Source organism: Cervus canadensis, chromosome 8, assembly GCF_019320065.1.
Source record: "Cervus canadensis isolate Bull #8, Minnesota chromosome 8, ASM1932006v1, whole genome shotgun sequence".
Classification (NCBI taxonomy): domain Eukaryota; kingdom Metazoa; phylum Chordata; class Mammalia; order Artiodactyla; family Cervidae; genus Cervus; species Cervus canadensis.
In genome coordinates, this window is record NC_057393.1 from 32,145,948 (window position 1) to 32,160,575 (window position 14,628).

At 46.1% G+C, this 14,628-nt stretch overlaps 1 protein-coding gene across 2 annotated transcripts in view; it reads left to right on the top strand.

Moving 5' to 3' along the window:
• SLIT1 (slit guidance ligand 1) overlaps positions 1–14,628 on the top strand; it is a 165,608-nt gene that overhangs the window by 20,845 nt on the left and 130,135 nt on the right. For both annotated transcript variants that reach the window (XM_043475850.1, XM_043475852.1), the window contains exons 3-4: positions 743–814; positions 5,776–5,847. In XM_043475850.1, the coding sequence (XP_043331785.1) occupies positions 743–814; positions 5,776–5,847 (144 nt within the window). The remainder of the gene's footprint in view (positions 1–742; positions 815–5,775; positions 5,848–14,628) is intronic.

Consider the following 14,628-nt stretch of genomic DNA (forward strand, 5'->3'; position numbering starts at 1 on the left):
AGCAGTTTCCGCCCCCCTGCCCTGCCCCAGACCTCATCCGAGGCCCTTGTGGGACCCCATAAGCCACCTGCTTGAGGGGAGGGAGGGGAAAACATGGGAGAAAGACATACTTGATGAGCTCAGAAATTACCGTGCAGCAAGTGATCTGCTGGTGAAAAATGCTGCCTTGTCAGCCAGATGCCCTGGGTTTCAGGCCGCGTTGGCGTTGAGGAGGGGAAGAGTCCCCCGAGCCAGGTGGTTCAGTTGGCAGCAGATGTGGCCAGGCGGAGTGGGGGCGCTGGCCGAGTGGGTGTCGTCTGCCAACTGCAGAGTGTGTTTGCTGCATGTGTGGGCTGTGCTCAGCTGGCACAAGCTCCCTTCCCCCCGCGACTGGTCAGTTCCCCCTGCTCTGCCCCGCGGACGGGTGTCCTCTGGGCCAGCCCCTGCTGCCTGGGCACCAGCTTCCCCGAGCTTGCCTTTGGAGCAATAGCCCCGTGCTCTGGTGCCCCATGGCCTTCTGCCCTGCTAACAGCTTCAGAGGGTCAGTACTGGGTAGGGCGGGAAGCACAAATTGCTGTCAGGGCTGGGTGTGCGGAGGAGCCCGTGTTGGAAATTTATGAAGCTGGGAAGAAGTGTTGACTCAGGCCAGGGCTCGGGAATGTGTGGTCTCGGGCACTGCTCCTATTTCACTCCCTCCTGCCAGCTATTTCTAGGAGTCCTTGTCCACCATCCTGGAGCTGTCCTTGTCTCTTTGCTTCCCCAGGCAGCTGATGGAGAACCAGATTGGAGTGGTGGAACGAGGGGCTTTTGATGACATGAAGGAGCTGGAGCGGCTGTGAGTATCCGTGGGTGCTGGCTCAGGAGGGCGGTGGGGGCTGGCAGAGGGGACTGAAGCAGGTTGAGCCTGGTGGGAGGAGCCAGTGCTGCACACCCAGCCTGCCTCCTGCCTGCAGATGGGGGCCAGGGGTGGCATGGACGGGGTCGCAGCGTCATCATGAGATGATGGCAAAGACAGCTGGAGAGGTCCTCACCCCAAATTCTAAACACAGCGATCTGTGCTGTTGTTCCCCGAAAATACATCATGGCAAAAAATCTACACAGTTCAGAGGAAGCGAAATTCCTTCCTATAATCTTATACCCCAGATATAACCAGTCACTGATTTGTGTGGCTTTAAAGGAAGCACTGGTGTGCCCAGGGGACCAACTGCAGGGACGCCCCAGAAGCAGTGTCTGGGGTGCTTGGGGCCACAGCACAGAATTGAAGGTGGTATTTTCTGATTTGCATCCTTTGTTCCTTTGGGGGCTTTTGAGTTTGAAAACAGTTCTTGATAATTTTTGCATTTCAGATTGGCAATAATGAGGGAAAAAAAAGGAATGTGGTATGGGTGAGGTGGGGTTGGCCACTGGCCTCATTGTTCTGCTTTGGTTTGGCTGCAAGTGTCAAGAGTTCATGCCTTTTGAATCAGAAAGTCCATTTTATTTTAAGGAAATAATCAGAAACATGACTAAAAATATGTATATCAGGGTATTCACTGCACAGTATTTAAATATAATAAAAGTTGGAAACAGAAATTCTGGTGGAGATGTAAGGTATAAAACCACCTTTTTTAAGAACTATTAAGGCCATAGGAATGTGTCCACACTTAGTATAATGTTAAGTGGGAAAGGGAGGAAGTGACTTTTGTTTGAATGAAATCAACTTGTATGTGTGCAGAGTACAAGAGGAAGAAAATAATTGAGATTGTTAACTCTCATTACTCTGAGTGGTGGGATAACAGCTCACTTTAATTTTATTCTTTGTGCTTTCCTTTTTTGTGGATTTTTTTCCCCCAATGAGTTTATGATGATAATTATAGCTTTTATCAATTGCCTTACTCTATGCCAGGCACCAAGATAAATACTTTGTCCTCCAATATCTCATTTAATCCTTAAAACAACACTGTGGTCAGTGGTGTCATTCAGATGAGAACGGAGGTGCACAAAAGTTAAGGCACTTGCCTTATTAAATGATTATTAAGTGATTAAATGTAGAAGAGGGGATTAGAATCCAGATCATTTTGCCGCCAAAGCCTGAGCTCTTAATGGCTGTAATCTAACACCTCACTTTCCTCTTTTACTTCAAAGAAAATGAGGTATTAAGTAAATGGAAAGAAGATGATTGTCTCATTGCTTTCCTGTAGCCTGGAGAAAAACCAAGCTGAACTTTTTCTTATCCAGGTCTAAAACTGAGCCATAAGGAGCCCAGAGCTACAACAGATATTTCGTCCCATGTTTTTTTTCTTTCCAAGGCTCAGAGCAAAAGACATGCTCGTGACCTCTCTGTGTGGGGTGATTTGGTCCTTACTCATTTCAGCTCTGGCTCCGGGGCTGCCATGCCCTGCGGGAGGAGAAGAGGTGGGCGGGAATCTAGTCAGGACTGGTGGCCCACGCCACACCTGCTGCTGACACCCAAGGGTGGGCAGGATCCTCTTTTTTAAGTCATGACGTGTAGCTGGAGACTTTTGTCCCTTCTCTCCTTTTCTGATTCTTTCTTCCTGGGTGAGTCACCAGCAGCTGCATGGCAGGCTGTTCCTGCGGTGTGTGACAGCTCTGTCCCTGGGGAGTCCAGTGCCGGCTGTAGATGGCCCACACCCTATCCTCTGACTTGTTGGAGACCAGTGGTGGATCAGTTAATCATAAAAGTTGGATAAAGTAGGGAGTCATAGAAACTATCCATTTGATGTGAAAACTTATAAATGTGCATTTACTGACCTGGTTCCGTGTTTTTTTTTTTTTTTCAATTTTTGCCAATGTCTTACTTTTTAGTTTCTTTAAGGCAGAGAGAGATTTTTAGAGGGCCCTCGGAAGCAATCTGGCTGGAAGATTGTGAATTTCTTTTATGACCTCCCCCTGCCACCCTCCCAGTCTTTTACCCAACAGCTCTTTAATTAGCATCTTTCGTTATAGTGATTCTTTCCAAGGCAGCCAACCAGCTTTTCTAGAGATGACTCTCTTTTCACACTAGTATTTCATTCATCTATGTAATCATCATTCATTTATATAATTATAAGTACCTCTGGCATAAGCAGGTTTGGGAACAGACATGATTGGTTCTTGTAAGTAGTTACAGATTTGAGCGCAGCAGAAGCAGAGACGCGTGTCGTGCTGCCGGCCGTGAGAATGAGTGGGTCACAGGGTTTGGTTGATTGATGTTGAAGGGGGAAGAGCACTCGGTCACTCTGAGTGGGCTGAGGGGGAGGAGCATGTGTAACGTGGGGTGGGAGCCACGGAAAGGTGGGCTTCAGAACCCACTTCTCCCATTCGGTGGTGACTTGGGGGAGTCATTCACTTCTGGACATCCCACTTCCCTCAGCTATCAAAGAGAGCTCAGCCAGGCCTACAAACATATTCTCAGAACCTGAGAGCCCAGCCACGTGGTGAGATGGTGATGGTCAAACCTTCTCCGGGGTCATTTCAGGGAGGAGATGGGAGGTTACGTGCGCGCTTTGTACTCAAAAGAGAGAAAGTCACCTTTTCCTTCTGCCTCCCTCCGATGCTGAGGTAGTGCCTACAATGCATTTATCCCAGTGCCTGGCACAAAATGAGGCCGGTCAGGGCCTTACTACCGCTGTCATTTTTCTCAGCTTTCTGTAGGTCACTCCACATGCTAGGTCCCTCCTTTGTTGTCCTTTGATTTTCCACTTTAGCAGTTGAAAGTCTTTTCCTTTTAAGTGTTTTTCAGAAACCGAAGCCAGGAAAGTGAGAAAGTCTTGGGGGAAAACAAAACAAAACAAAACCCAGTGATTACCATGCAGTGTAAATATAGGATTAATTTATTGGATGAGGTTAAGGAAATTGGAGCGATCTGATATCTACGCCTGTTGCTTTAAGGATTACATTGGTGGTCTTTTATTCCCCCCAAGGCAATGATGTGTTTCCCTAGGAGCCTGCCCTTTAGAGTAAACTTCTTCCAGCTGGTCTAAGATAGTAACTCTAACTGTCCTGTGTTGGAAAATGGTACCTTTCTCACACATCAGATGAAAAGTTGACCTCCTAGAAGGTAACCATAGACCAATGAGACGGAGCTCATCAAATTATATTTCCTCCTCCCTCCAGGAGAAGAAAGCTTATGCCCAGTTGGTTTATCATCCTCTCGAGCTATTAAAGGAGATGGTTGTGGGAAATTCAAAATATATGGTAGACTAGGGGTTCCCTGGTGGCTCAGTGCTAAAGAATCTACCTGCCAATGCAGGAGATGCAGGAGACTCGGGTTTGATCCCTGGGTCAGGAAGATCCCCTGGAAGAGGGAATGGCAACCCATTCCAGTATTCTTGCCTGGAAAATCCCATGGACAGAGGAGCCTGGTGGGCTACAGTCGGTGGAATTGAAAAGAGTCAGATGTGACTGAGCACCCACACACATAGACTAGAAGACGGGGGCTGCATTTGACACCAGTGCTTCTCAACCCTGATGTGCACTCAGGTCACTTGGGGATCTGGTTAGATGCAGAGCCCCAATCAACAGGTCTGGGGTAGCCTGGGACGTGCCTCTCTCACCAGCTTCCTAGGTGATCCTCCTGTAGGTGGTCCATGGACACAGTGTGAGTGCCAAAGCTTCATACTTTATAGGTGTCACTCCCCCCACCTCCCATAGCCCCTGCTGTTGGGCAGGAATCCTGCACTCCAGTGTCAGAGAATTGGTTACCGAGGGTGTCAAGATGAGTCAGGTTAAACTTCACTGCCTTCCTCAGACAAGTTTGAGTTTTTTCCTGCATTGTCTTTTAAGGCCACATTCCAGAGCCAGACTTCTTACTCCTGCCTATGTCTATAGTACTAAATAATCTTCCAGCTATAGAAGAATTAGAAATGATGGACATACTAAAAGTAACATAATTAAAAATAGATTTGTCATTCTCTATTGTCTGGCATGGAAAAGAAAGCGAAAGTGTTAGTCACTCAGTTGTGTCTAACTCTTTGAGACTCCATGGACTACAGCCAGCCAGGCTCCTCTGTCCATAGAATTCTCTAGGAATACTTGAGTGGGTAGCCATTTCATTCTCCAAGGGATCTTCCTGAACAAGGAATGGAACCCGGGTCTCCTGTTTTGCAGGCAGATTCTTTACAGTCTGAGCCACCAGGGAAGCCTGTCTGGCATGGAAAGACATCCACAAATTGTTGAGTGAGAAAAATTCAGGTGGCTTAATGCTTTCTCTTCTACTATTTGGGGCTTTTAAAAAAATATTAAGCATGTATTTTCATAAATAATTTAAAAAATCTATAATGATATTTTCAATTTGAAAAAAAGACCTAAAGCAATAAAACTGTTGAATCACCCTTGAGCCAAATGTGGATGAAAGCAATAAAGAATCAGAACCCCGTGGTCAATCCTATCCCATTAGGGTATATCTCACATTTCAAGAGTAGTCAGGTATCCAGTTCACAAACAGATAACATTTGAATCAGTGCCTGATACATTATACAGGGACTTGAAAATCTAAAGTGAAGATAATGATGGGCATGGAGGGACTAATGGAAGGAAAGATGCTCTTTTTACTGACTGGCCAAGACATGTCAGGTCCTCCATTGAGGGGCTTTCAGATGTTCTATTCTTATCCTCCCCAAAGTTGGATGGTGGATTTCTCACTTTACAGATGAAGAAACTGAGGCTCAGAGAAGGTGCCTCCCTGGGGTTACACAGTGACATGTTAGGATTTGAATGCTGGGACCTCTGACTCTGAATCCTGTGCTTTTTGAAAAGTCTTTTGGGTTTCCTGGACAGTTTGGCCATTTCCAACCTCTCCTCTCTTCTCTTTTTCAGACGACTCAACCGGAACCTGCTGCACACGTTACCAGAGCTGCTGTTCCAGAATAACCAGGCTCTGTCGAGGCTGTGAGTGATGCTCTATGGATGCTCCACAGATGAAATCTGTGGTCTTATCCCATGCCCTGTTGGGGGTGGGGGAGCAGTGTGTGGTCAATGGAGCCTGGACCTTCCCATGACCGTGACCCCCACACTCCTGACCTGGCAGGCATCGTCCAGGTGATCCAAGGCCATCTTTCTGCAGTGCTTTTCGGGACATTTCTCCATGGCAAGCACTTGATAGAATCAGTAGTCTGTCCAGTTCTGTGTGCTGCCTCTGACAGTGTGGTGTGGTGATGTTCTTGGGGTGGGCACGCTTTCCAGTCGTGATGCCAGACTTTATAGGGACGCCCGTTCTCATGCATCTCTTGCTGCCTTTGATAACCTTCCTTGGGTGGAATGTTATTCATTCAAATAAGCCCTTCTTGGATCTATTTTCAACTCAGAGTAATGAGGTCTGCTAGCTTGTTAACCATGGCATGAAGTTATGCTTTTATTTGTTGTAAATGTGCTTCTTTCAAGTTTAAAATGTAGTGGCCAATTCTGTGGCTTCATGATTTACCAGATATGCCTGTAATTGTTCTCCTGTACATTTCATTTTCTGGGATCTTGGGTTGAACAGGACCTTAGAGATTACCTAAGGAATCTCTTCTTCAGCCTCTTAGTGTATGTATAGTCTTTTAATCTTTGCTTGGCTACTTCCAGTGGGGAGTTCATCACCTCCTTGGGCAGCCAATTCCATTGTTGGACACATCTGCATATTAGAAACATTTTCTTAACTTTGAGCCCTAAATAGATTTTTAATAAGTTTTGATTTTTCTAGCTTTACTTTCTGTAAGTACCTAGAACAATCAAGTACAGTACTTTTGTTCAATTTTGGGGGGTTTTCAGGTTTTTAAATTTTGAGTTGGGAGGTTTAGTTATCATTAACAAACCTGAAAAACCATTGGTTTGGACCTCCTGCGTGCCCAGCAGAGCACTGTGTGAGATACTGGGCTGCCGGTTCTTCCCCAAAGAAGCTTATAGGACCCCATATAGGTGGCGGTGCAGGTAAGTCTGGAGATGCAATGGGTAAGACCAAAGGGTGGGGGCTGGGTGGGGGTTGGCACCGTGGGGCTGCTGAGAGGTGTGCCTGTGGAGCCTGGCGCTTGATCTCTTTCCTCTGATTAAATACGGCTGGTTCTTTCCGCCTCTGTCCTTATTGCCACTTCTTGGTAAGCCCAGTGGTCTGAAGGCAGCCACAGAATTTCTCATGGATCCTGCTTTCCAGGTTTTGTTTTAGGGTGGAGCTCTAACTTTCAGTTCTGTCCAGTTGGTCTCTCTGGTCACTTCCTGTTTCCTTCTTCTGACCTGGAGGTCTCTCCACAGAGATGGAGACGATCTCTCAGTGAGGATCTCTTCTGCTGGCCTTTGCCACCCTTGGGCTCGAGCTGGGCCTTCTCTGTCAGCCCCCCTATAACTGGTAGGCAGGCCCTTTGGTGCCAGGCCCATCCAGGGTGGCTTGACTTTTCTTTCCTTGATGGCTGAAGACACAAGATCCTTCCCAGCAGCCTGGGCAGCCCCTTATCCTGGGGGCCAGCTCTTGCACACAAGGTCCATGCTGCTACTGGTCCTGGTGGGCAGCTGGCCTTGTCCTGACTGAGCCCTAGCAGCTCTTGTTTAGTCTTGTTCTGTCCTTTCTCTGAGCTGCCCCTTACGGGAGTTATCACAACTGTAACATTGCAAAAATTCATCCTGAACATCTTTTCTCCTGGTCCCCTTCTGTGCTTTTCTTTTCCCTTCTCTCAAGCCCTCTTAGCCCTTTGCACATTGGCCCCTACTCTCCCAGCATTATTCACCTGCTTTGACTTTCTTCGGTCACATGGATGCCCTTCACCATCCAGGGTATGGAGCAGGTCCCTTGTTGCTGTTAAGTTCTGGACACTGCTTTGATCCTCTGTCACTTATTTTATTTTTAAAAACTTTTAAGTTTATTTTTAAATTTCAGCTTTGCTAAGGTATAATTGACAAACAAAATTGAAATTACTTGAAGTGTGTACTGTGATAATTTGATACACACAAACATGATGAAAGGGTCCCCTGCTTCCATCCAGTTCTTCAACATATCTGTTATCTCACATATTTATCTTTTTATTGAGGGCATTCAAGTTTTACTTTTTCAGTAAATTCCAATTATGTCAGGACTGTGTTATCAACAATAGTGATCATGTCATACATTAGATTGTACTCTGTTACCAACCTCTCTTTATTTGTTCATCCCACAGCCTCTGGCAACTGTTTTTCTACTCTGCTTCTATGAATTTGACATTTTTTTTAGATTTCTCACGTAAGTGATACCAGGCTTCCCTGGTGGCTCAGACAACAGAGAATTTGCCTAGGAGACCCAAGTTCAATTCCTAGGTCGGGAAGATCCCCTGGAGAAGGAAGTGGCAACCCACTCCAATATTCTTGCCTGGGAAATCCCATGAACATAGAAGCCTGGTGAGCTACAGTCTGTGGGGTCACAAAGAGTCAGACACGACTGAGCAACTTACATACACACACATAAGTGAGACCATGCAGCATTTGTCTTTGACTTATTTCACTTAGCATAATCCCTTGGGGTCCACACATGCTGTCACAAATGGCAGGATTTCCTTCTTTCTCATGGCTGAATAATATTCTACTGTGTGTGTGGATGCTGTGTATGTCGACCTATCTAACTGTCTAGTCCCTAACTAAGCCAGTCCTTATCCAGGAGCATAGCTGGCCTGGATGAAGGGAAACTGTTTTCTCTAGCTCTCCTCTTTTTTTTAACCATTGCAAAATTGAAGTATAGTCAATTTACAATGTTCTACTGTATAGCCAAGTGATTCAGTTATACCCATATATATATATATATATATATATATATATATATATTTCTTTTTCATTATGGTTTATCATAAGATATTTAATATAGAAAGTCCTTGTTGTTTATTTTTGTATAGTACTGTGTATGTTAATTCCAAACTCCTAATTTATATCTCCTCCCACCCCGTGCTATCCTCTTTAGTAATTAACCATAAGTTTGTTTTCCATGTCTGTGAGTCTGTTTTGTAAATAAGTTCATTTATATAATTTTTTTGGATTTCACATATAAATCATATCATAGCATGTTTGCCTTTCTCTTTCTGACTTATTTCACCTAATATGATAATCTCTAGGTCCATCCATGTTGCTGCAAAAAGCATTATTTCATTTCTTTTTTTAATGAGTGAGTAGTATTCTGTTGTAAATCCTGGTGGCTCAGATGGTAAAGATTCTGCCTGCAATGCAGGAGACCTGAGTTCTACCCCTGGGTCGGGAAGATTCTCTGGAGAAGGAAATGGCAACCCACTCCAGTGTTCTTGCCTAGAAAATCCCATGGACAGAGAAGCCTGGCAGGCTACAGTCCATGGGGTCGCAAAGAGTTGGACTGAGGGACAAACACTAGCTAACTATATATACACATCTTTATCCATTCATCTACTGATGGGCATTTTAGGCTGCTTCCATGTTTTGGCAATTGAATATACTGCTGCTATGAACAATGGGGTACATGTATCTTTTTAAATTAGAGTTTGCTCTGGATGTATGCTCAGGGATTGCTGTATCATATGGTAACACTATTTTTAGTATTTTTTCAAGGAACCTCCATACTCTTCTCCATAGTGACTATACCAATTTATATTCCCACCAACAGGATAGGAGGAGGGTTCCTTTTTCTCCACATTCTCTCCAGCATTTCTTATTTATAGACTCTTTAATGATGGCCATTCTAACTGTGTGAAGTGATACCTCATTGTAGTTTTGATTTGCATTTCTCTGATAATTAGCAGTATTGAACATCTTTTCATGTGCCTGTTGGCCATCTGGATATCTTCTTTGGAAAAAAGTCTATTGAGGGCTTCTGCTCATTTTTTGATTGGATTTTTTTTAATATTAAGCTGGATGGACTGTTTATATACCTTGGAAATTAATCTCTTTCAGTAGCATCATTTGCAAATATTTTCTCCCAGTCTGTCGACTGTAATTTTTTTCCTCTTGATATTTCTTTTTTTTTCTCTTGATATTTCTTAAGCCCACCTATAAGTACAGGTGTGCAGGCCGATGGGGCTTTGGGGAGGACTGCTGTGCAGTGCTCCCCATGTAGATCAGCCTAGAGCTTGAACTCATGACCAGGGACAGTACTTCCTGATGCCTCACCAGCTCAGGTCATCTCAAAAAGGGTACATGCGGAGGGGAAATGATTAAACAAAACGTTATTGATCTGGATGTTTGTGCCTGGTGTCTGGACCCTGTATTTTTTCCCCTGGTGATGGTTATAGGGAAGGATACAAGAGCAAGTGCCTAAAGACTTACTTGCTAATATTCTTTTCCATCCTTCTCATCCCCAGTCCACTGACCTGAGCATCTGGCATTCCAAACATCTCTGTTTAGTCTCCAGGTGGTCTGGCTGAGGAGCACTTGGGCATTCCTGCTTCCAGAAACAGGACCTGCAGTCTGGTGAGGTGGGGGTGGGGTGGGCTGGGGTATTGTAAGGGCATCAGCAGCAGACTCCTGGGCTCCTCTTGACAGGAAGTGAGGCACAGTGGGGACCAGAGATGTGAGGGGTATTTCTAGTTCTTTCTGACCGTCTACTTTATTGTCCCACTTCTCCCGGCAAACAAGTGTCCCGGGTTTACCAGCAACATCTCAGTTCCACTGTGACTTTGGTTGACCACCATGTTCCCTGCTCTCCTGCTTCCTGTGACCTTGGAGCTCAGATCCCCTTGTGTCTGTGGTCCCAGCCCGGATTTCTAGGGAAGGAATCCGATTGGCGCGTCTTCGGTCAGGCATTCACGCAAGGGCCAAGGGGACGAGTTGGGGCAGTGGGACTGTCTGGACCAGTCACACTCTGGGCCCCCCTTAGGAGGAGGGTAAGGGGGGAGGCAGGGCTTGGTGTTTCTGGTCTCTCATCTGGTGACATTTCTTCTCCTTTGAGGGATCTGTTACTAATCCTGTTCAACTGGAACCAGTCATGGATTTTTTTTTTTTCACTAGGGGTCATTATGCTATATCAGCATGAAAATGAGAGACCAGGTATGCAGTCACAAAGCCTGTCAGGTGGTGTGTGGCCCACGTTTCTACTGATTTTGTCTGTGAAGCTTCCAGCAGTTAAAATCCTGTGGCTGGTTATTTCTCACTAACGTTTCTCCAGTTGGTGGGTTAGTCAGCCCATTTCTTTCCATGTTCAGGACAAGAGAGATTGGTTTGGACCAAGAGCAGTTTGGTAATCGAGTTGGAAATAGACATCAGGCCTTGAAGGGACCATGAAAAGTCTGAAAATGGGCTTAAACGTTGATGTAGAAATCTAACGTTTGGGGATTGACCCTAAGGTCAATAAAATATGATTACAAACATGTTCACTGCAGCATAATATAGAACATTGAAATATAGAATATTGAAAAGAATATAATAACCAAAATGTCCAACCTTGGGGAAATGATTAAGTAAACTTTGGTATATCTACTTGGTGGAATATTTATATCCTCGTCAGAAATGGCCTTTATGAAAGATGTAGAGTGATGCAGATAAATGTTTGTGATATCAAAGCCAGGATGCAAACTTGTTTTGACTAAGATCACTAAACAAATCACTCTAAAGGGTGCATAGGAAAATGACCACAAAATGCCAACAGGGGTTATCTCTGGGTGACTTTTTCTTATTTATATTTCCCAGGTGTTCAATAAAAAGAGTATATATTTAAAAAAGTGTTTATTTATTTGGCTGCACTGGGTCCTAGCTGCAATGTATGGGATCCTTTAGTAGAGGCAGTTCCCTGACCAGGGATGGAATCTGGCTCCCTGCATCATGAGCACAGAGTCCTAGCCACTGGATGCCCAGGGAGGTCCCAGAGTACAATATTTTTATGGTAGGAGATTTTCCCATCTTTATATGCAGTGGAAAACCTCTGTTCTCTGAATTAAAGTCAACACTATATAAATAATATAGGGGACACTTCCCTGAACCCTGTTGTGTCTGAGGTTCTACTACCAGATAAAGATAATGTCTGCCTCACAGGCTGTTGTGGGGATTAAAGAAAGGTGTAAACTTCCTCTCATATCAGGTGTAAGCTTGTAGCACATTGTAAGTGCTCAGAAAATCAGTGAATTTCCCTTTTACAGATGAAGCAGTGCAAGCTCAGAGGGTTTATGACTTATTCAAGGGGTTGAGTCGAATTTGAACCCTGCTCTGTCTGATGCTGAAGCTCATCTTTTCTCATTATCCACCTACACCCTCTCTACCGCCTGCTACTCTCACCTACCTACTCACCCACCTACTTACCCACCCATCTACCTACTGATCCCCCACCCACCTCTCATCTAATCATCCACCACAACCCTTCCAGCCTTCTTCTCCTCTGTGCTCCCATTTACCCATCTACCAACCCATCATCAATTCAACCATCTCTCCATCCTGTATCTCCTTCCACTGGTCCTCACATCTAAGACCCTCCCACTCACATATCCATCTGCCTGCCCATCCAGTCTTTCACTCATTTACCCATCAAGCCCACCCATTCACTCTGCACTTACCCATTTACCAACATAACCATAGACCTACCACACACCCATCTATTCCCCCCATGCCTTACCCACCCCCCCCTTCTCCTCCCCTCACCACATCCAACTTCCCTCTCACCTTCCATCTGCTGGCCCATCCACCCACCGACCCACTCACCCAACATTTACAGAGGACTTCCTATGGGCCAGGCACTGTCAGTGCTGAGAACACTTGCCGGCTGTGTGAGACAGCTGGGAGCAGGGAGGCGCTGTGTCTCCCAGAGCTGAGGATTTCTCACTAGGCTCTTTGAAAGCGGTCTGCATCCTCTGACCTGACAGCAGTGTGCCGTGTCAGTGTGGGGTGGAGGGAGCAGATGCTTAACTGGCTGGACCCGTGTCTCCTGCCAGAAGTGGTTATACCCTGGGGCAGGTTACCTAGATTTAAGATCAGCTTCCTCACCTGACAGCCACTATGCGAGTATGTGGAGATATTGTTTCACAGATGCACACAGGGGTTAAGGTTAGGGTTAGAGAGAGAGATTTGAACCTTCCTCCTTCTCTTATGAGGCTTCCCTGGTGTCTCAGTGGTAAAGGATCTGCCTGCCAATACAGGAGACTCAGGTTCGATCCCTGGGTCAGGAAGATCCCCTGGAGAAGGAGATGGCAACCCACCCAGTATTCTTGCCTGGGAAATCTCACAGACAGAGGAGCCCGGTGGGCTGTAGTCCATGGGGTTGCAAAGAGTCGGAAAGGACTGAGCAACTGAACAACAAACCGAGTCTTCACCCACTTTGGCTGGGGAGCACCGTGTGTGTCAACTGCCTGTGAACTCCCAGATTTGGGATTTGGAGAGGAGTTGCTCCTGCTGCCTTGCCATCCTCCCTCTTGCAGGTTTCATCCCCATCCTCATTCAGAGGCCGCTTCTGGAAAGCCAGCTCCTCTGGGTTTCTTTTTAGCCTTGACAAGATCGACCTTTTGTGTCTCTGCTGGGCCTGGAGGGGGTGAGGGTGGGTGATTAAGGGCAGCCTGGGGTATTTATTCCCCCTTATTTATATCCCCGCCGTGAGGGCCAGGATAACTCATTACCAGGGCCGTGGTGGCTGGTGAGGCGCCTCTGTGATGTCCTGCCGGAGCTCTGTTGAAGAATGCCTGACCCCGCTGACCCCGTCTCGAGCTGGGTTTAATTAAACTGTCAGCACTGGTCAGAAGAACAAAGCCTCCCTTCCTGTCCTAGTCGCCAGCCCCCATCAGAGGCAGGGGGCATTCTCTGCTGAAATGAAGAACTGTTAAAAATGGATCTGTCTTGCCTCTGAGGGAAATTACCCGAAGCAGGAAGGTGACCTCGCTTTTGCGACACGTCCACTCCAGGCAGCAGATCTGCGGGACTGAACCGGCCTTGGAGCCCAGGCGTGAGGAACAGGGCTTCCTCCTGTCAGAGCTGCCTTAACACACCATCCTTCACCCCTAGACTTTCCCTTTCCCAGAAAGGAATTTCATGAGCTTTGTCTGTGAGGTGTAAGTCAGTGAGGCGTTTCTGGCACAGGTTGGAAGGTTTGGGGAAGTTCAGTTCAGTTCAGTCACTCAGTCATGTCCGACTCTTTGCGACCTTATGCCAGGCCTTCCTGTCCATTACCAACTCCCAGAGTTGACTCAAACTCATGTCCATTGAGTTGGTGATGCCATCCAACCTTCTCATCCTCTGTTGTCTCCTTTTCCTCCTGCCTTCGATCATTCCTAGCATCAGGGTCTTTTCAAATGAGTCAGTTCTTTGCATCAGGTGGCCAAAGTATTGGAGTTTCAGCTTCAGCATCAGTCCTTCCAATGAATATTCAGGACTCATTTCCTTTAGGATGGACTGGTTGCATCTCCTCGCAGTCCAAGGGACTCTCAAGAGTCTTTTCCTACACCACAGTTCAAAAGCATCAATTCTTCGGTGCTAAGCTTTCTTTATAAGTCCAACTCTCACATTCATACATGACTACTGGAAAAACCATAGCTTTGACTAGACGGACCTTTGTTGAAAGTGCTGCACTCAATATGCCAGCAAATTTGGAAAACTCAGCAGTGGCCAAAGGACTGGAAAAGGTCAGTTTTCATTTAAATCCCAAAGAAAGGCAATGCCAAAGAATGCTCAAACTACCACACAATTGCACTCGTCTCACACGCTAGCAAAGTAATGCTCAAAATTCTCCAAGCCAGGCTTCAACAGTACGTGAACCGTGAACTTCCAGGTGTTCAAGCTGGATTTAGAAAAGGCAGAGGAACC